At 43.9% G+C, this 22,527-nt stretch overlaps 1 protein-coding gene across 1 annotated transcript; it reads right to left on the bottom strand.

Moving 5' to 3' along the window:
- Positions 1 to 1,609: 1,609 nt before the first annotated feature.
- LOC145797848 (uncharacterized) lies at positions 1,610 to 2,092 on the bottom strand. The gene has a single exon (XM_082885278.1). The coding sequence runs from the start codon at positions 2,090 to 2,092 to the stop codon at positions 1,610 to 1,612; it is 483 nt and encodes a 160-aa protein (XP_082741404.1).
- Positions 2,093 to 22,527: the final 20,435 nt, after the last annotated feature.

Below are 22,527 nucleotides of genomic sequence, written 5' to 3'. Positions count from 1 at the left end.
CGAAAACTTGCAATTGAAACACAACACAAATAAATGGAGATGTGAAATTTTCGTCATTAAGGCATAATCTGTCGATCACAAATTTACATCGTGTATGGAAAGGACAAAAATGAAATTACTACCAGACGGGCGTCATATCAGCAGAAAATGAGAATACATTATAACTGTAAAGTTCGACCTCGAGAGTTCGCAGTGGGGGACCTAGTCTTGCGTGAAGCAACCCTTGCCACTAAAAATTCGATCGAGGGCAAGCTAGCAGCCAAATGGGAAGGACCTTATATTGTCAATGGCATACCCCGCCCGGGGACATACCGTCTCCAAGATATGGAAAGCAAAGACCTCCCCCATCCATGGAATACCAAGCACTTGAAGCATTATTTCTAGTGATGGCGTCCCCTGTTTTCTATCATTCAATTATTGTCTGTTCTCATTTGCCGATCTGCGCACTTGTCTCTCGGAGCTCTTCAATCAGGTCCAAGTCAGCTCGACGCAACTCTTCGTTTAGTTCTGGATTCAGATGCAAAACCCGAGGGCTCGGTAGGCCGATTTCTACTGGGATGACTGCCTCAACACCGTATGTTAGGCGAAAAGGGGTCTTCTTAGTAGGGGTTCGGGCGGTCGTCTGATAAGCCCGGAGTATGTTCGGTAATTCCTCAGCCCAGAGTCCTTTAACGGCTTCCAACTTAGTCTTGATGATCTTTAGGAGGGAGTGATTGGTGACTTCGACTTGCCCATTAGCTTGGGGATGACTTGGGGAAGAGAAACATGGTCTAATGTGGAGCTCTGCAAAGAATTTCCGGAAGTTGGCATTGTCGAATTGTTTGCCTTTGTCTGAAATGATGGCTTGGGGGATTCCAAATTGGCACACGATCGACTGCCAGATGAATCTGGTGGTGTTTCACTCAGTGATTGTAACGAGGGGTTCGGCTTCCACCTATTTGGTGAAGTAGTCGATAGTAATCAGTTCTGTTGATGGAACATGGGGGATGTTGGCAAAGTGCTGGCATTTGTCACACTTAAGCACAAATTCAGTGGCATCTTGATTGAAAGTAGGCCAGAAGTAGCCGGTGCGGAGGATTTTATAGACCAGAGACCTTGCGCCCGAATGATTACCACAAATGCCCTCGTGGACTTCCCTCATCACATAGATCGCTTGAGCAGGACTGTGGCACCTGAGGTATGGACGTGAGAATCCTCGTTTGTACAGTAGGCCGCCGATGAGGATGTAATTGGACTATGGGGCTCTGACCTTGGTGGCCTGCTGTTTATCGTCTGGCAACTCTCTTTGTGGCAAAAACAGAAGGATGTCTTGAGCTCATATGATAGGTTCGTTCTAGAGGAAGTGAACCTCCTGTAGGTTTGGCGAAGTAGTTAGATGGGTCAGATATTCAATGCGGACACCATGGCTGAGGTTTGACTGGTCGGCCGAGGCTAATTGAGCCATTTCGTCCACTTTGGAGTTTTCTGACTTGGGGATGTGTCTGATCTGGAAGGTATTGAAGAGGCGGACAGGAGGAAGGGCAATGTCCTTGTATGCTCACATTGTCTCTTCCTTTGCGTTGAACTCCCCAGTAATCTGTCCGATAATCAATTGGGAATCACTGAATACTTAGATATGGTTTACGCCAATGTCTCTGGCTAATCGAAAACCTGCTATCAAGGCCTCATATTCGACCTCATTATTGCTTGCATCTAATAGGAAGCAGAGGGCACACCTAAAGTATTCACCCTCTGGGGTGGTGAGGATTAAACCGGCCCCACTACCCTCTTTGTGAGATGAACCATCAATACTGAGGGTCCATGAGTGAGGGTCTTCTGCATCTGTGGTGAAGTGTGCTGGTGGAGGGGGCACGTTTGGAGAGAGATTGGTGAATTCCAAAATAAAATCGGCAATAGCCTGACCTTTGATCGCTGCTCGAGGTCGGTAAGAGATTTCAAATTGACTGAACTCGACGGATCGTTGCATAAGTTTGCTTGACGATTCTGGTTGTTGCATGACCTTTCTTAGAGGTTGATCAGTGAGAACCACTATGGAGTGGGCTTGGAAATAAGGTCGTAGGCGTTTGGAGGCGATGACCAAGGTGAGGGCCATTTTTTCCAGTAGCGGGTAGTTCTGTTCGGCCCCCCTGAGAGCGTGGCTAATTTAGTAAACAGGGCATTGTATTGAGTTACCTTCCCTGATGAGAGCAGCACTGACCGCAGTGTTTGACATAGTTAAGTAGAGGAAGAGGGTTGGCCAGGCACTGTTTCAGTTGTTGAAAAGCCTCCTCAGATTCGGTGCTCCATTTGAAAGCTTGTCGGAGGACTTTGAAAAATGGAAGACACTTGTCGGTTGCCCAAGAGATAAAGCGGTTGAGTGCGGCGACTCTGCCCATGAGTCGTTGAAACTCCTTGACCGTTGTGGGACACCGTATTTTAATCAGAGCCTTAATCTTTTCGAGGTTAGCCTCAATGCCTTGTTGGCTAACCATGAAGCCCAAGAACTTTCCAGATTCTACGCCAAAGGCACACTTCTCTAGATTCAGTTTCATCTAATATTTGCGTAAGGTTTTGAAAGTCTCTCGCAGGTCTGTCAAGTGATCGGAGGAGAGTTTACTTTTGACTAGCATGTCATCGATGTAGACTTTCATGTTCCGACCTATCTGGTGTTGGAAGACGGCATTAACCAGGCGTTGGTAAGTTGCATAGGCATTTTTCAAGTCGAACGACATAACACGATAGTGATAAGTCCATCTGTCTATGATGAAGGAGGTGTGTTCCTGGTCGGCCGGGTGCATCAGGATTTGATTGTAGCCGGAGACGGCATCTATGAAGCTAAACATCTGATGTCCGACAGTTGCATCGACCAGTAGATCTATTCGGGGGGAGAGGATAACTATCTTTTGGGTAGGCCTGATTGAGGTCGGAGTAATCAACGCAGAGGCACCATTTACGATTGTGTTTGCGGACCAAGACTACATTAGACAGCCACTTGGGGTAGTCCACGTTCTTGATGAACTGCACCTTCAGCAGTTTGTCCACCTCAGAGGCGATAAGGGTATTGCGTTCCGGGTGAAAAATACGCTACTTTTGTCGGAAAGGTCAGGGATGAGTGATGAAACGTGGATCAATACCTGGCATGTCTGAGTAGGTCCAAGAAAAGACATCATTGTGCTCGGCTAAGAGAGCTGTGAGATCGGCCTTGGCCTGAGAGGATAGTTGACTGCCAATCCTAGTTGTTCTAGCTGAGTTGGTATGATCGATGGGTACTTCGACAAGTTCCTCCACTGGTTCCCCTCTGACTAACTGTTCCTCGTTTCTGACGTCAAGACCTTTGATGATCATAGTCTCCTTCATCTTGACTTCGTTTAGTGAGGCGACGTAGCATTCCTTGGCCATCGTCTGCTCGCCCCTTACTGCGTCGACCTCGAGATCAGTCAGGAATTTCATGGCTAGATGGTATGTCGAGGTAACAGCTTGGAAAGTGTTGAGAGTTGTGCGTCCGAGGATTATGTTATAAGAAGAAAGACAGTCGACAACGAGGAAGGTGAGTAGCTTTGTGGTCTGCTGTGGATATTCTCCAATAGTGATGGGGAGATCAATGGAGCCTATGGAGATCACCCGATTGCCAGTGAAATCGAATAGCGGGGTTTGGAGAGTGGACAATTTTTCTTCTCTGACCTTGAGCTAGCAATAGGCGTTCAGGAAGATGATGTCTGAAGAGCTACCGTTGTCGACAGGCACCCGTCTGACTTTGTAATTGGATAGGAGAGCAGAGATGACGAGGGGATCGCCGTGAGGGTAATGGATGCCTGTGCATTCGGCCTCCGTAAAGGTGATAGGTTCAACCAGTAATTGTAGAATTATCCCAGGACTTCTTCACAACTTCTCTAAATTTCAGATGTAGAGTCCAAGCGATTATGAAACGGAATGGTCTTGGACCCCAATCCTTACCATCCTCGACCAGTAATAGGGGCCAATGATCTGAAACACTTCTCTCTAAACCCCATAACTTTAATCTCAACCTTTCTACCCACTCTGTTGACATGAGTACTCTGTCAATTCTACTCCATCTTTCTCCTTCATTAGAATTGCACCATGTGAATTGTCTTCCCAACATGGGTAAATCAAGAAGCTCCATATTTTCTATAAATAAATTAAACTCTTTCATCCCTCTGTCTCTTCTAGAACACCCCTTCTTTCCCCAAGATTTTGTATCTCATTGAAGTCACCAGCTAGACCCCAGGGATTATAGAAGCTAGATCTCAACCCATACAACACATTCCAGAATCTACTTCTCTCATTAACTTCATTTGGAGCATGAACATTGACAAGGACACAATTAAAATTTGGAAGAAGAGTACCTGAGTATACAATGCAATGCCTTGTGCTACAACACTGAGATAACTTGAAAACAGTTGGTTTCCAAATGCACAGAAGCCCACTAGCTCTCCCTTCAGAGTCGACTACCATGAATTCCATTTCATCCACAGGCTATAATGATTTTACAAAATCTGGTGCAACCTCAGTTTTCTTTGTCTCTTGGAAAAAAACCAAATCAATTTTCTTATCTTTGAGCAATAATTTGACCCTCATTCTCTTTTCAGTTTTACCCAAACCCCTTACATTCCATGAGAAGAGATTCATAGAGACACATTATATAACACCTGTAACCACCTGATACATTCAATCAATTTTGCACATCAGCTCCCAACTGTGCATCTACAGCCTTTAAAGCTGCCTGAACTTTATCCTTGATCTTCATAGCTTTTAATTTTTCCTTCACCTCCTCTTCCTTCCCACCAAAACATATGCCTAAGGCTTTGCCCATACATGTTGTTGCTTCTGCCTCCTCCTGAGGTGTCAAATCTCTATGAAAATTTCTCCCAATCAACTCTAATTTTGATATTGCCCCAAACTTATCTTTACTTGTGACTTTCCCATGTGCATCCGATCTTGCTTTTAACCCAGCTTTAACTCTTAGGGCAGCACCTCTGCTCTAGCTTCCCATACCCACTGCACCTTATTTTCTTTCATTTCTCTCTTCCCTTGCTCTCCCTTGCTTGTCCACTGAGATCCTATTACCATTCCTCCGTACTAACTTTTTCCTCTGTTTTAACTTCTCATTTTTCCCATCTGTGTTATCACTATCAAATGAAGCCTCAACATAAAGTGATGATGGCCCAACATCCTGGGTCTATGACACCTCATTATCTTAATTACAATTACTACCCATGAGCCCAAATCTTGGCCCATCACACTAGGTATTAACCAAATCCACTTCCAATGCTATTGCCCATTCTCACTAATGCTTCTCATGAGCCCATTACCCTGACCATCTACCGGCCCACTCATTTCATTAAATAGTTGGATGGCATTCAAATTCTCTGAATTAGTTCTCGCCATGCCTGCTTTAATTACCATTTGGCTTCCCAAACCCACCTCCACTGTCTCATCCACTCTCGAGGTGGAGCCACCGTTAGACGTTTTTCCCTCTGCCACTGATACAGTGTGTGCCAAATCAGCTCTCTGTGATCGTGCCATCTCAGCACTTATGTCCACCATATTACCGATTGGGCTTCTATCTCAACCTTGTTCACCTTTGTAATTTTTCTAATCTCCTGCTCCTCTCCTCCGATTGCACTGCATAGATCATCTCTCTTCTGACTTGACTTACACTTACCTGATTTATCAGTAAATTTATTAACCATAACTTGTTATTCGCACACTCTAACTGGATATAGCATACATTCACATCTAATCTATATTACGGTATTAATTAAGGACATAGTTCTTGTTGCAACCTTGACCCTTCCGCAACTGAAGGATATCTGGTTTGATGTGTCCTCATCTATTCGAATAACTTCCCCTCAAATTTGCTCTATTTTATTAAACGTATCAGTGTTCCAGAGGTTCAGAGGTACCCCATGGCAGCCTAACCAGACTGCCCTCTCCTGCTCTTGATGCATACCCTTCTGCCACTCTATTATTGCTTCACATCATTCTTTTAGACAATCATCCAATAGGACCATCTGTGACTTATTGTCCTCCACTGACTTGAATGACACCACAGTTATTTTACCTCCCATTTTTCTTACAACAATATCCTGAGAACCTCTTTGTCGGGCATCCTTACAAAATTCTGAGAAGGTATAATACCTTTTCAATTTGACAATGGCACTCTCATACAACCATCCATTACCTAATTCAACACCTATAATGACATGCCCTTCATTTTCAGATTTGTTGCCTTATAACACAGCTTCTGCATAGGAACGATGTCCCATCATTACCTTAAAGGCCCGTTCATCATTTCTTCTCAAATGGTATTGTGGTCGTCCCTTTCCATCATGCACATTCTTAGTGGGCCCACCTTCCTTCTCATTTGTTCTTATCTTCTCAAACTTTGCTATCTTCACTTGTTTATCATCACACAATAATCCATTAGCTTTTTGAATTGCAACTTCAGCTGCCACTGGGCAATCATATCTAACGAATCCAAACCTTGTTTTGCTAGCCTTTCTAAGCTTGTTTAGGATGAAAACATCTTTCACAATTCCGAATTTTGTGAACAGTGCGAACAAACCTTTTGGATTCATAGACCATGGAAGGTTCTCAACAAACACCGCAAAAACTCCTTGATTACCTTTTCTAGAATCCTCTCTTTGATCATATCGTCTCTTTCCATACAAGACTGGTTGCCATCCACCCACTGCTACTCTGCTTTCGTCGCCCACCAACTCTCTCACACCCATCTTTTTAATCTTTTGTGTGCCAACTCTATGTGGCCCCAAGGAGTTGATAACACTTAGAGGGAGAACGAAAACAATATTATATAAAATTCTTATTATATTTACATGTCTTCACCTAATTAGTGTATTTTAATTCAATTGATTTTTGTTGTCGTTAATGATTGCGTGTTTAGACTAGTTTAGACGCATCTCGACTCATTTCAGGACCTGCACAAAGTGCCCCCTCCACGTAGATCATGCAAATCTCGGACAGCGAGCCCACCGGCATAGCCCTAACGAATTGATAACACCTAGTGAGAGTTGAACTTGAAACTTGGAGGGGGCACACTCCTAAGTCCCAAACTACACCCACTAGACTGACCAATTGAGAATTCAATACAACTGATTGTGTTATACTATTTTGTGTTTAATAACAAAATCTTGTTTATTTTAATAATTTATTATTAATTGATTAACTTATTTTGCATATAGTGGAACTATGATTCCAATCGAATCCAACTCAAACTACAACAAGTTAGGTTGGTTTAATTTGGTTTAATGCTAATATATGATTAATTTGATTTTAGATTCAAAAATTTAAAACTAATTATGATTGAATTGATTCTAAATTTAATATCAACTCGAAATAGACGAACCCATCTCCACCCTAGACAAGTATACACAAACTCTAGGGGTGCTAGCAAATGATAGGATGAACTTTTTAGTACCAACATAGTTGGAATGATTTAACTCATCGTGATACTTTTGCACTTGTCTTTCTTTTTTGATGTAATTTATTTTGTACCTTGTACTTTGCTTTTACATCAATGAAATTTCTTTTTTGCCAATCCAAAAAAAAAATAGAGCTAGAGAGGGCTAGTTTTTGCTAAAATGTTTAGATTTTTTTAACTTTTTTCGAACAGTGAGATTCTATTAACTTGTAATCATTTTAATACGAGAAGAAAAATAAATAAAAACACAATATGTACTCGTCAATAAAAACACAATACTTGAACAATTTCATCAATTGTTAATTAAAGCACCAAATTTGGTTGTGGGACCTCGCCTCATTAAAAAGTGACTCGCGATAACTTTTCAATAAAGAATGCAGAATTCTTTCAGCTTAGTTTGAAAACCAATAGTAGTTGGAAAAAATAGGACTAAAAAGAGAACCATCACGACAACTTTCAGTAAAAGAATACAGAATTCTTTCAACTTAGTTTCAACCCATTAGTAGATGGAAAAAATATGATTTAGGGTTTAGGAACTGTCAATTCAAGATTATAAACATCAAGATGATGAAGGCGCATATTTGTGATAATTACTTGTATTATTAAAAAATTTGATAATTTAGTAGGAATATTGAATAAAAATCCACCAACGAACATGCTTGACAATGATATTTTATTCAAAGATTCTTTGAAAAAATAACCCCAATCCTCGTAAGAAATTTTTTAGCCTTCTTCGTTTAGGAATAAAAAAATTAACTTTTAATTTTTTTAGTTTGACCTTTTAATTTTTTAACTATTTTAAATTCCGTAATATTTTATCTTCCTAACATTTAAAATAGTCAAAGAAATCTCATGTGGTTTTAATCACACTGCAGGAAATTCCGCTTTTAGCGGCGTTTAAAAAATGCCGCTATAGGTGTCAAAAACGCCGTTAATTCTTTTTGCGGCACTTAGCACCAAACGTCGAAGATGCAGCCGTCGCTATAACATTGAGGCGCTTTAAAAACGTCGTTAAATGGTTATAGGCGGCGTTTTGACGTCATGACGTCATTGCTTTTTTTTGGATTTTAAAAATATAACCGTTGACTGTACAGTGGCATTTCAAAAACGCCATTATATCTTTATTTTTTTAATTTATTTATTTTTTAATTGTGCTAATTCTATATGGTTGAACCAAAAAAAACCTGTAATAAAATTGAAAAATAGTACTAATATGAATCAATAATTCCTGTTCCCATTCAAATGAACATTTGTCAAAAGATAAACCAAATATATGAAAAGCTGTCAAGTAGCAAATACAACATTAATTCACTTTCCCATTCAATTTAATATACAATTACCATTAACTACAAAATAACATATCCACAAATTATGTTTTAACATTCGCCAAAAAATAATAGGAAAAACATTAAGACAAACCCCATGAGTTTTGATTTAATTTAATGTCTTGTCCTTGTTACTAAATTCACTGAACCCAGTTGATATAGCATAGAATCTGTAATCTTCACTGGTTTGGATGCCTGCATCAAAATATGGAAGCCAAATTAGGTAAAGTGCATAAATCAATAATGGTAGAAGTGTTACAACTATAAAACATAAGATCTACATTACAACTCATCATCTGTTGAAGAAGGTTTTGTACCTCGAAGAGCAATTTAAATAAATCAGTCATTTTTTAGGCTTTGAAATTGCAGAAAATGTCAGAAAAAAAATATATTAACATGCTTCTATCAGATAGTAATAAGTTTATAATAATTGTCACTTCACAAATCATGATCTATAATCTTCACTGGTCTTAGATACCAAGTGACTAGTAAACAAAAAAATAAGCTTTACTCATTAGCTGTTGGTAGCAACAATGAGAAACCTCTTTGTAATGGTCTAAAATCTAAAAAGATCTAAAAACCAAAAAGAAACTAGTATTCCTCAATTATCGAACACATCTGCTAGTAGAAAAATATGTGGAAACCAATTCATGGTCCAAACCATATGATTTGACAGAGCTTGTAAACATTCAATTTGAATCCTAATGTTTGAATCCAGAAAATTCATTATTCAGAGACCATCAAGTTGTGTTGATGGACCAAAAGATTCACAAACTTAACTCCAAAAAATTAGCTAGAACCATTTGCAATCCCTAGTTCCACAAAGCAGATTTTGACTCTACTAGTACTACTCTATTCCAAATACATGTTGTAGACACCCCATTTTTGACCGACCTTAAGACTTAGACGTCACCAGTTGAGCACTCGATGATGTTGCATATTGTGCTCGAACTGAGGTTTCAGAGTCTCGGTTGAGAGCCTTGCCTCCGGACTTCGAGGCCCTTTTGTGCTTTGCCTCGATTTGCGAACCGGGTCCTGTTTTCTCTGTTTTCTCTTCCCGAAGGGAGGGAGAGGTCTCGAAGACCATCTCTTAGTGGCCGTAGGCTACGTTTCGTGGTCGTAGGCCACTTTTCCCGTTGGGAGCCCAGTTTTCGATTTTCGGAGCCGTCGACCGTGTGCCTCGGTTCGGGACCGCTTAACTACCTCCGTTTGCTCCGATTTTTGGCACACACCTTATTTCCTCCATTTAGAAGGACACTGTGGCCCGGGAGACCACCTTCGTGGTCATACGCCACTTCCGGTGCCTAACAACCTGTTTTCCAGGCTCCGAACTGCGCGTTTTTGCCCCCGAACCTTCGTTTTGCATCCGTTTTCGTCCATTTGTGGTAGAGACCCTATTTTCACTGCTAGGGAGGGGGTAGTATGGTGGCCGGCCACCTTTTTCCCTGGAAAACCAGTTTTCTCATTTTCTCTCTCCAAAAGCCGATTTTTCTTACATAAAGTTGGTTTTTCTCACTTTTGAGCCACAATTTCTGGTTTTTCATACCACCATTGTGTTGTGCTCATCTGGGAGGCCACCAATATGGGTAGGTCGACCAGTAATTCCTCTTGACCGTTTTGAACCCCTCTAAAAAGCTAGTTTTCCTCTCTCTTGGGTCACTTTTTCTGGTTTTTCACCACAGGGCTGTGTTTTACTCATCTGGGAGGCCACCTTTCTGGGTAGGCCGACCAGCAATTTTGCTTGACCCTTTTGACCCCTGGTCGGCCGACCATGGGGAGTGGCCTGCCGGCCACCTTAGCTGGTCGGCCAGCTTTCTGCTTTTTGCTCTTCTTAAGTGTGTTCCAACTGTGCTAGCTGTTTTGCACTTGACCCACTGTCTGAGGGTTTTGTCCCTGTTTTGGTCCTTAAAAGGGGGTTTTGACCCCTTTGCTTAGGGAGGAGGATGGTTTGGCCCCTTTGGACCCTTTTTGGTCTAGTTTCTTCAAGAAGCTTGACCCTTTGGTTAAGCTTCCTTTAGAAGCTTTGAACCCCTCTCTTGGCTTCTCCAAGAAGCCTCACCCTTCTCCCTCTATATAACACACTCCACCTCCATTTGCAAGGGTTAGAGGCTTTGGGTTGAGATATATACATACAAACCTCCATCTTTCCACTTCAAGCTTCCAAACATCCTTGTTCTTGGCCATTTTACACTACAACTCCTAGCCTACCACCTCCACCATCCATTCCAGTCCCTTGAAGCTGATTTTTAGAGGTTGAAGGTTCACCAACTTGGTCCAGAAGCTGCTGGAAACCTGCTCTTCAAGGTCCCCTAAACTCACATTTTTTTCCATGATTGGTTAGCCTTATTTGCAAGCATTTCTAGGCTTCGACTCAAACTGTAAAGTGCCTTATTTTGACCCCCTCTTCAACTTTGTTTAAGGGCACTTTGCTGTTTGAGGTCATTTACTTCCCCTTATCCTCTATCTCTCTTTTAGGGCTATTTTTGCATCCTATTTTAGCCTTACTTGTGAGCATTTTTGAGATTTTCTATAAACTAGAAAAAGAATTTTTTTGACATCCTCTTCAAGTTTTGTTAAGGTCCCATTTCCGTTTGGGGTCAGCTTCCCCCTATGCATGCTTCATCCCTTCATGATTAAGGCTATGCATTGGAGCACTTGCATTGGCCATGGTTTGGCCTCTTAGCCACTGAAATCCGATGGATTTTCAATGGCTTAGATGCATTTTTGAGAGCCAAAATTAGAGAGGGGTGACCCCCTCTCTCCTTGTCTTGTTTGGGGGTCTTTTGGGACTTCCAAAGAGACCCTATTTTGCATGCATCGAAGTCTTGTTTCAGGCCTCATTCTGTGAGTGTTGGGGTCTGCCTTGGCTCTGTCCAAGGCCCTTTTGGCCATATTTCATACCTACAATGCATGTGTAGAGCAATCTCATCCAAGGCTCTTCAAAGGAGCCTTTCTTTGCATATTTCCTAGACTGATTTCAGGGCCTATTTGGTGAGTTTTGGGGCTGTCATAATCCATTCCCAGAGTTTGTTTTGCCATGCTAAGTGTCTATCTTGTATGTGCTTAGCAACCCCTTGCAGGGCCCTCTAAAGAAGCCCCTCATTTTTGCATGCATTGGCTGCATTTCAGTGATTATTTGGACATATTTTGGCATGTTTTATTCACTGTTTTTGGTGGTTTGATGAGTTCTCATTTGCTTCATATACATGCTATGTAAACCATGCTTGCTAGCCAATGTTGCGTGCTATTTTAGTCCATCATGTTAGCATCTTTTGGCCATGCTCTAAACTAGAAATGTGCATGTTTTGGGACTGCCTTGGCTCTGTCTTTTGACTTCATGATCAAATAATGCTCGCTTTGTATACTTGTGATTTAATACATGTGCCTAATTTTGAGCTTCAAGGCTTATTCCATGCATTGGGTGCCATATTTTCATGTTTCGGGACCATTTAGCATCATGTTTCAGCGCTGGAAATTACATGTTTGTATGCCATCTTTCATCCCTTGCCATGCTTTGGTAGAGTGGTATTTTATGCCTTAGGTTCGGTCCTCGGTATGCGTGCACGTGTGCACACATTTCGGCTGTCTGTTTTCCATCTCATGGCCACTGATGTGAGTGTGGCTGAGGTCCACTCATGTTGGTGTAAGTCCATTATGCATTGGGTATGCCTTTTCAAATCATAGCATTGCGTATGCTAGGTTGTGTGTTAGAGCTTTGTGTTTGCCATGTTACATCGAGCATTGTGTATGCCATGTCATAGCATTGCATATGCTAGGTTGAATGTTAGTTGCATTGTGTATGCCATCTCATTCGCATTGTGTTTGGGATAGGAGTTAGCCTGAGCACGGGAAACGAGGGACGCTTCGTACTCCGAGTGACGGAACGTGTCTCAATTCCCTGTCGCCGACACTCCGGATTACCCATGATGGAGTTTAGGTCTTGTTGTGTTTTCATGTGCATTCATTTCATATTGAGTCGTGCAATTCGACTCCTCAACCATCATGCATCGATATGCGTGATTGATGGCACGAGGATTGAAGACTACACTCCCTGAAGAGTAGTCATGCATACATATGTAAAATACTTTGCCATGCCCCTTTGTTGCTCTCTGTTGCAGTAAATCAGAAATCAGCGGCCTTCTGGAGCGTTGTGCAGTATTCCGAAAACAATTGCAAACAGAGGCAAACCGGGGTATCGTAATGGATTTCTGCGCAAGGCAACTCGAGCATGCATCATTCATCATTTGGAACAAACCTGAGGCGGTCCATGGATTTGCGTGCCAATTTACCTGCTTTCCTAGATTAATTTGTTAATTAATTAGGATTTTGTATTTATTCAGACTGTACTATTTATTCGGACAATATTATTCATTCGGACCCTTCGAGCGAGGGCACAATTGTAATAAGTGTGCGTGAGTGTGATGTATGCCTTCCAACCCCATGTCTTTCTCCCTTTTATTTACCAACTTATGATGGTTAGATTAGGGCATGTTTCAATTAATATACAGCATGATAGCATGTTTGCATCATTTATCTGTCGTGCATGCACCAGGCTCGGCGCATCATACTAACTGCATTTGTATTTCGATTCCAAATTGAATACTTGTTAGTTGTAGTATTTCATATGCCATCTTTAGAATAGCCGAGCCTATCTTAGTTGCATTTTGTATGTGTTGCATTAGGCATTTCTGTATAGTTAGGATCATGCATAGATTTCTAACATAGCTTATGTTTTGGCTTGGAGTACTCGGTAAGTTTTATGCTTTAGCATCCTTGCATGCGTGTGAGTGACTGTCATTATAGCATGCTTACCATGAGACTATTTGCTTATATGATATACCTGCCTGAATGTCTGTGGGTGAAGGCTGGGTTATTTGGATTGGAACAATTCATTAATTGTGAGTTTTAAGCCCACTAGATAGTGGCAAAATCATGTTTTCTAAGCCTATCCGAGGATGAAAAATCCACGTCTTAGCCTACTTGCGGGTAGCACCATCAAACCATTTTCAAAACAAACATGAGATGCTTTGTTCCAATTCAGGCGACCCAGTCTATACTTGTATGCTGTGCGCATCACATAGTAATCTAGGCTAATAACTGGAATAAGAACGCATAATGTTTTCAAAACTAGATATCATGGTTAATAGAGGCCGATCTTTGATCGGGCGAGCGGGGGTGCTCACGAAGTGACCTTCCCTAATCGTACCCAAGTTCCCGAGCCGAGGCAACTTTGGTGATGACGAACACGTGGCCTTAGGCAACGAGTCAGGGTTTCCTAAATTTCCCAAAATGAAATATTTAGGTGGCGACTCTGTATCTGGCAAAGCAGTCCATGTTTGGTACTTCTTTCAAAAAATCTGTTTTCAAAAACGATTTGCCAGATTTGGACTCTTTGATGATTCATCGGTCTTGCATTACACTCTGCGAGATTAGATACAGGACCGTGACTTCGAGTCCTGAACTGTAGTGAACCCAATGAACAAAACGGGGGGGAGGGATTTCCTCCCGGGACGTTCGGGGACGTCTACAGTTTCTGGCGACTCTGCTGGGGAATTTAGAGAACTTGACTCGAACTCATGATATCTTGTTTTGATTACACTTATGTATTTCTTTGCATTGCATTTGCATTGGTGCGCCTAGGACACTGTGTTTGCCGTATGCTATTCCTGAACGGTTTGTCGGTGGCTCGCTTCGAGAAGCGTGCCATAAGGCTGACCGGTTGCCGGCTCTGCCACGACGGGAACACAAACCCCGGTTTTACCGGGGCACCGTTTTTGACCATTCGACCTAGTGTATATTCGGAATCCATAGTGGCCATTCCAAACTAGGACAGGTTGCTTACCCGTTTATAGGTTGTTTGAAACCGCTGCGTGCGTAGTGAAACCCTAGTTCCTGACAAAATAGGATAGGGAAACCTTTCCCTAACATAGGGGTGTTTTGGCTCTTACTTATTTGTTATATGCTTTTAGAGTGCGTCTCTATACGAATGCATGTATCAGTTTACAAGTTTGGGCATCAGGCCTGCGGGCACCAGTTCAGTATTTCTGGGTATCAGGCCTGCGGGCACCAGTTTAGAATTTTTGAAATCAGTTATCTGCGGGTATCAGATTCAGCTTCGGGGATAGTGATTTGGGAATAGTAATTTGGGAATAATGATCGGTCTTTGAGAATAGTGTATCAATTGCGAGTTAATTATACCCGACTGTGTGTTGTGTTTATTTACGCCGTTATGTTGTCCGTTCGTCTGCTCGTTTATTTCCTTATTATTGTTTTATTTATCTTTTTGCTAGGGTAGTTTAGCACCATTGCTCCAAACAAAGCAGATATTCCCCAAGCACTCTGGACAAGAGGTCGCCGACTCAATTGATCTGAGGATCTGGTCGACGGACAACCAGTGTTCCACTCTCTACCCCCGGTTATCAGACGGAGGTCGAAAAGGCGCAGTGTATCTGAGCAGAGGTTACCAGAGCAGCGGATTACCCCATCAGTGGACAGTCGGATTGAGATCCCAATTGTTGCTATAGAGATAGACCTGCCAGTAGTTTAGACAGATCAGGGTAGTATAGCGGGACCGACAGGAGTTAAGGAAATGATGCGTCAGATGCAGGACACCATGAGAGCCATGCAGCAGGATACTGTTCGCCGGGACGAATTTGCCAAACAACAGGCCGAGATCATGGCCCAACAGGCAGAGTTAATTGCCAGATTGCAACAACAAGTCAGAGCATCTACTTCACACCCAGTTCCTCCCCCATCAGGAATCCCGGCACCCGAAGAGGCACCAAATGTCAAGGCAGATACGGACATACCAACGGGGCCAGCTCCGCCCCCAATTCTGCCCCAGCTATCTAAGGCACCTACGCCTGTCAATCAACTGGACTCTCTCTTTGAGTTCGAGGTAGACCATACAACACTGAAATTGAGCAAGCTTGAGAAGTTGTTCAAGAAATGCCAAGGGGTAAAGGCTATCCCGGATATCGAGGACGGATATACCGACGTGGCTGTTATGCTGTCGGATAGGTTTAAAATGCCGCAAATTGATCGCTTCGATGGATCTGGGGACCCTATGGTGCATCTTCGGCTATTTTCAGATATACTACGGCCAATGGGCCTCACCAGACCACAAAAGCTTTCACTATTCAGCCGGACCCTGTCGGGTGTGGCCGCTATCTGGTATGCAAAGTTAGAGGATGATGTCAAGCGAAGTTGGGATGAAATGGCCGAGGCCTTTGTCGCACAATACTCTTATAATACCCAAATCGAGATTACGAGCCGAGATCTTGAAACAACAAGGCAGGAGCCTAAGGAGAGCTTCTCGGATTTCGTAACTCGGTGGAGGTCGAAGGCTTCGATAATGACCCTGAGGCCTACCGACAAAGACCAAATCAGGATGATTGTGCGCAATCTCCAGCCAAAACTGATGTAAAAAATGATTGTGCTCCCCTTTCCCACTTTTTCAGATCTACATGAAATGGGGGTACAAATAAAAAATGCAATGAAACAAGGTCTGATTGACCAAGATAGAGAGCAACCCAGAAGAACCTTTAATCGCAACAACAATACAGGCCCAAGTGGCGCTGCAACTGCAAGAGCTTCAGAGGTGAGCATGGTCACCACCATTCCCCCTCCCCTTCCAAGACCCATGGCAGCTACACCTTTCTCTGGTGCGTCCGGAAGCAACACACAAACCACTCGATTCTAACGCAGAGGCCAGAGAACCTTCACCCCACTATATATGCCCCTGTCCAAGGCTCTAGGGGTATTAATCAAGAAAGGGCACTTAAAGCCCCTGGAGCCGAGGCCATTGCCAAATCCACTCCCTCCTTCTCATAACCCAGCAAAATACTGCGCATATCACCAACAACACGGTCACGACATTGACCAATGTTTCAGATTGCGTCATGAGATTCAAGACCTCATTGACAAGCAGGTGATTGTACCTCCAGAAAAACCCAATGTCACAACAAACCCTCTCCCACCGCACAACCAAGCTCCACCTCCCAAAAGAATCAACTTCATCCAAACTGGGGTCGTGTGTTACGGTCCCAGCATATATATCACTCATTCCCACCTACCTAAGCCGGAAGTGCTCCTTCCTGACTGCACTGACTCTTTGTGCATGTTGGACATCTCCAGAATCTAACCCGAGCCAATGGTGGTGATTGGCAAAGATAGAACATAGGAGATTTCAGAGGAGGATGGAATTGTTCGATCAGGGTTTGAGTAGTCTGGGAGTGTCGTTGGGGAAGTGTACGATCCGAGTGATTACATTCTGCCAGCAGGCCAGTTAAGCCTAATATTGAATTGCCAGAGAGGGCAAAGCCATGTGTGATCCGAGGAGATGGATTTAAGAAGGGGATAGATGGTTTGACGGTTGTGGAAGAGGACTTGGCCAGCCTCCAGTTTTTCAACGACCAAGATCCAGGAGACGCGGCAGTCAACTGGTTTGATTATGAGGAATCGGCAGAGGCTACTGGGTGGCTTGATGACTTGGTAGACATTGTTGACGAAGCTCAGTTAGAACAGGGCCCAGCAGGGGCAAGTATATCAGTGGTGGCCGGAAGGGCCAAAAATCAGAATGAATCGCCGGAGAGTGCCGGTGCTAAGAATTCCGCTCGAGACTTGGGCATTATGAATGCGAGAATTGTTGAACAACCAGCTGTACTGACGCAGCTGGAACAAGAAAGGTTTGAGGATGCTGAGAGATTTAGGAAAGCTAAGGGCCCTGAGGGGACTGAGAGTGCTGTGTGTACGAAGATAGAGAACGCTGCGAGCATGTGAACGGAGAGTACTGCGGGTGCAATTGAACCGGGGCCAGACATGTGTCTGTTGGCTGCTGACAGAATGTGGTGGGAAGACGATGATTTATGTCTTGCCCACACGGATGAGGATTAGGGGAGTAATCAGCCAGATGATACCTGGTATATCGATGAGGTCAATCATATGACGAGAAGCGAGCGGTATTTCAAGCCCCCGCACCTAGACCAGCCGGAGGCGTCTGGGAAGGATAAGGAAGTTGAGAGACAGAAAGAGAAGCAAGTTGAAGAAGAGGTTGTACTGAAGCAGTTAAAGAAGATACAAGCAGACATCTCCATCTGGGGACTGCTTATGGCATCGCGAGTGCATCGACAAGCTGTCTTATCGGCCATGGACAAGGCCAAGCTCTCTATAGACACCACGCCTGAACAACTGGTAGGCTTAGTTTTTCCGGGAGGAGCTACCCCGATGTTGACTTTATCTGACAAAGAACTGCCACCTGAGGGTGCGAACCACAGCAAGCCACTCTACATCTCCGTGGAGTGCAGAAATAAATGGATACCCGTGGTGCTTGTCGACACAGGGTTCGCCATCAATGTATGTCCAGCAAGGACTGCCTATGCAATCGGCTTGAAGACCGCGGACTTTATGCCAACTGCCTAGGTGATTCGGGCATACGACAACACAAGCAGAGAAGTCATGGGAACAGTGAAAATTCAAACCGAGGTTGGGCCAGGGCTGCATGAAATTGACTTTCACATCCTAGAGGTTCCCGCCACTTTTAATCTACTCTTGGGGCGGCCGTGGCTGCATCAAGTAAAGGCAGTTTCTTCTACCTTGTATCAAATGGTGAAATACCCCCATGAAAAGGGGGTAGCCATTGTTTTTGGGAGTTCATCGATCCATCGACCACCAGAAGTATCTACGCCAGTTTTGGAAATTGAGCACGGTATGGAGGATGTGTTCTTATCCGGTTTTACCCTAGCTGAGGCCCAGGTCGTGCAGAACCTCTTCGCTGTTAATGAGGGAGTGTATGTCAGCGCTCAATCGGTGTACCTCATGAACAAGCTTCAACATATCCCCCGGATGGGATTGGGAAAGAGCGGCCGGAAGGGCGTCGCAGCATCGGCCGAGGTGCCACATAACCCACATACCTTTGGCTTGGGTTATCTGCCCCCCAAAGAGGATTGGAAAAGGAAGGGTAAGGAGATGGCTGGGAGAGCCAGAGCGAAGAAGGTAGGGAAGCCTTTTGACTTAATGCACCGGCCCATTCAGGGTACCCTAAACGGACGCTTCGTCCGGGAGGGGGAGGACTTTCCGTTTTGTGGCTTCCCAGAGTTGTGGTTGAACGCGAAGAGGAAGCGCGTGCCGGGGTTTGAGATCTCCTTTGACCTACAGTTACCCGGGGATGACGTTTCCGAAGAGCAGACAGACCCATTAGCTGAGGTTGAGCAGAGCAAGAAAGTCGAGTCTGAGGACGTCAAAAGTGAAATGGGGGTAACGCTGGCGTGTCTACTTTCAGATCCTTCGATCGAACAGAAGTGCTTGGGAGATAACTTCTCGGTATGCATGAACGGGAATGGAACGGCTACGAGCCTACCAGCAAACATTTTGGATGCATCTATCACACCCTCTCTCATTTGGCAGTATGAAGAGGGATTTTTGTCCAGCAGCACAGGGTCAGGTAGTGAGCCGAAATCTAATTCCACCGAATCTAGTGAGTCAAAATTAGGTTCCAGCTCCACTGAGTCTGAGTCTGGTAATCCTGGGGATGATAACCCGGATGCCACAGTCTTGTCCAGGTCATCTTTTTCTTTCTCTTTTGAGTTTGTTGTAACCGAAAAATCGGACGATTTGGATGTGCTTAATGAGAATCAAGTAGCTGTGGTTTCTGAGTACTTTTCTGTGCCCTTGATTTATTGCATTAATTCAGACTTTCAAAATTTTGATGAAAACGACGAGGAAGAAATTCCTCCGGTTTTTCAACACTTAATTGAACAAGAGCATGAAAGATTTGTTGAATCCTTAATGGATGAAATCACTACTGTGAATGTTGGCACTGAGGAGGACCCGCGGCTGGTCCAGATTTGGTCCACGTTGTCTTCGGAGGAACGCGAGCGCTTAGTCGCTTTATTAAAAGATTTCAAAGATGTTTTCGCGTGGTCCTACAAAGACATGCCTGGAATCGATCCTGAGATTGTACAGCACCGGATCCCTCTTGACCCCGAGGCCCGACCCGTTAAACAAAAACTCAGAAGAATCCGCCCAGATTGGGCCCTCAAGATTAAGGAAGAAGTCACCAAGCAAATTGACGCAGGTTTCCTGCAGGTATCCGAATACCCGACTTGGTTGGCTAACATCGTTCCAGTGCCGAAGAAGGATGGTAGGATCCGAGTATGTGTGGATTTTAGGGATTTGAACAGAGCTAGTCCGAAGGACGACTTTCCCTTGCTGCACATTGATGAGTTAGTGGACTTTACAGCGGGGCATGCTTTGCTTTCGTTTATGGATGGCTTCTCAGGCTATAACTAGATAGTGATGGCACCTGAAGACCAAGAAAAGACTACCTTCACCACCCCGTGGGGGACATACTGTTACAGAGTGATGCCGTTTGGGTTGAAGAATGGTGGAGCTGCATATCAATGGGCCGCGACCACGATATTGCATGACATGATCCACAAAGAGGTTGAGGTGTACGTGGACGACATGATTGTCAAGTCCAAAGAAAAGGAGGGCCACTACACCGCCTTGCAAAAATTATTTCAAAGGATTAGAGAATTCCGATTGCGGTTGAATCCTCGGAAGTGTATGTTCGGTGTCACAGCAGGGAAAATGCTGGGGTTTCTCATTACACAGAGAGGTATCGAAGTCGACCCTTCCAAAATCAAGGCCATCCTAGAAATGCCACCACCAAGGACTGAAAAGGAGGTGCGAGGCTTTCTGGGTAAAGTGCAATTCATAAGACGGTTTACCTCAAAATTAACCTTGACTTATGAACATTTTTTGGTCTCCTGAAGAAAGGAAAGAAATTCCAATGGGACGGCCGATGCCAAGCTGCTTTTGAAACGATCAAGGAATATTTACAGAACCCACCTGTGTTGTCACCACCAGAACAGGGAAGACCGTTGATATTGTACCTTTCGGTAACTAAGACCACAATGGGCTGCATGCTCGCGTAGGAATCAGAGGACAAAGTGGAAAAGGCCATCTATTATCTGAGCAAGAAGATGTTAGAGTATGAAACACGCTACACACCATTGGAGAAGGCTTGCTTGGCCTTGGTATGGGCTACTAGGAAGCTGTGACACTACCTGTTAGCTCACTCTGTAATGTTGGTTTCGAGATTAGATCCCATCAAATATCTCTTCGAGAAACCGACACTTACGGGTAAGCTAGCTCGTTGGTTGTTGTTGCTTTCCGAATTCGATCTAAAATATGTGACGCGCAAGTCGGTCAAGGGAAGAGCAGTAGCAGAGTTCTTAGTCGATCATCCAGTGGAAGGAGGTGATGCAGTTGAGTACTTATTTCCAGATGAAGCCATTTTACATATCGACGACGAGTTTTGGACGATGTACTTTGACAGAGCGTCAAACCAATATGGGTATGGGATAGGAGTGTTGCTGATAGCACCCGACAATTCCTGTATCCCTCTAGCCTTCAAGCTCCGATTCAAAATCTCGAACAACGAAGCAGAGTATGAGGCATGCATTGCCGGTCTAGAAGTAGCCCTGGAACTAGGGGCAAAACGGTTGGACGTCATCGGGGACTCGAACCTTGTTGTATCTCAAGCGAAAGGAGATTGGAAAGTCAAAGAAGAAAAAATGAGGATGTATCATCAGGCCCTGGATTTGTTAATTCCTCGATTTGAGAAGCTAAACTTTGCTCATCTAGTAAGAGAGAACAACAGGTTCGCAGATTCACTAGCAACTCTATCTCACATGATAGACATCCCGTTTAGAGTCCGGATGCGTCCAGTCATTATTGACCAGAAATTTGCGCCACTTATGAGTCAATTACTACTATAGACGAGGTTCAAGATGAGAACCCCTGGTATTACGACATTTGGAACTTCTTAGAGAAAGAGGCATATCCACCAGGGGCAAATGCCAAGGACAAAAGGGCAATCAAAAGAATGGTTATTCAGTTCATCATCTGCGGAGGTAAATTGTACAAGAGAGGTCATCTGGGAATGCATAAGCTATGCGTTGAAGCTGAAGAATCAAAACGCCTGATGGAGGCCATCCATGGAGGAGAATGTGGAGCATATATGAATGGGGTTATGCTGGCACGGAAGATCCTCAGGCAGGGTTACTACTGGTCCACCATGAAGGAAGATTGTATCGGCTTTGTTCGGCGATGCCACAAATGTCAGATCCATGTAAACCGCATGAACACCCCGCCATCAAAGTTGTACAATATCACTTCGCCATGGCCATTTTCAGTTTGGGGAATCGATGTGATCGGGGCTGTCACTCCGAAGGGGTCTAACAGGCATGAGTTCATCTTGGTCGCAATAGATTATTTCACGAAGTGGGTTGAGGCCCAATCCTATGCGGTGTTGAAGGCTTCGCATGTTGCAAAGTTCATCAAAAACAACATCATCTGTCGTTATGGGGTCCCAAACGAGGTCATTTCAGATAATGGTTCCCACTTCAAGAAGGAAGTAATTGGTTTGTTGGAGAAATACAATGTGGCTTTTCATAAGTCGTCTACATATCGGCCGCCAACAAGAATATCAAACACATATTGCAGAAGATGGTGGAAACCAACTGGGATTGGCCAGACAAGCTGCCGTTTGCTCTGTGGGGGTACCGGACTTCAATTAGAGCTTCTACTGGGGCGACTCCGTATTCATTAGTTTATGGGATGGAGGCCGTTCTACCTATTGAAATTGAGGTTCTGTCTTTGCGAGTGTTAACTGAGTATCAGATAGCCGAAGCAGATTGGCAACAGAACAGATTTGAAGAACTCATGCTTTTTGCTGAACACTGACTGAAAGCACTG

This window comes from Camellia sinensis, chromosome 8 (assembly GCF_055761805.1).
Source record: "Camellia sinensis isolate YWXY chromosome 8, ASM5576180v1, whole genome shotgun sequence".
Lineage (NCBI taxonomy): Eukaryota > Viridiplantae > Streptophyta > Magnoliopsida > Ericales > Theaceae > Camellia > Camellia sinensis.
This window is presented reverse-complemented; position numbering and strand designations above follow the sequence as displayed.

Bases quoted from the DNA above. Each gene is read 5' to 3' on its own strand.
- LOC145797848 (XM_082885278.1), bottom strand. From the start codon at position 2,092: ATGGCCCTCACCTTGGTCATCGCCTCCAAACGCCTACGACCTTATTTC.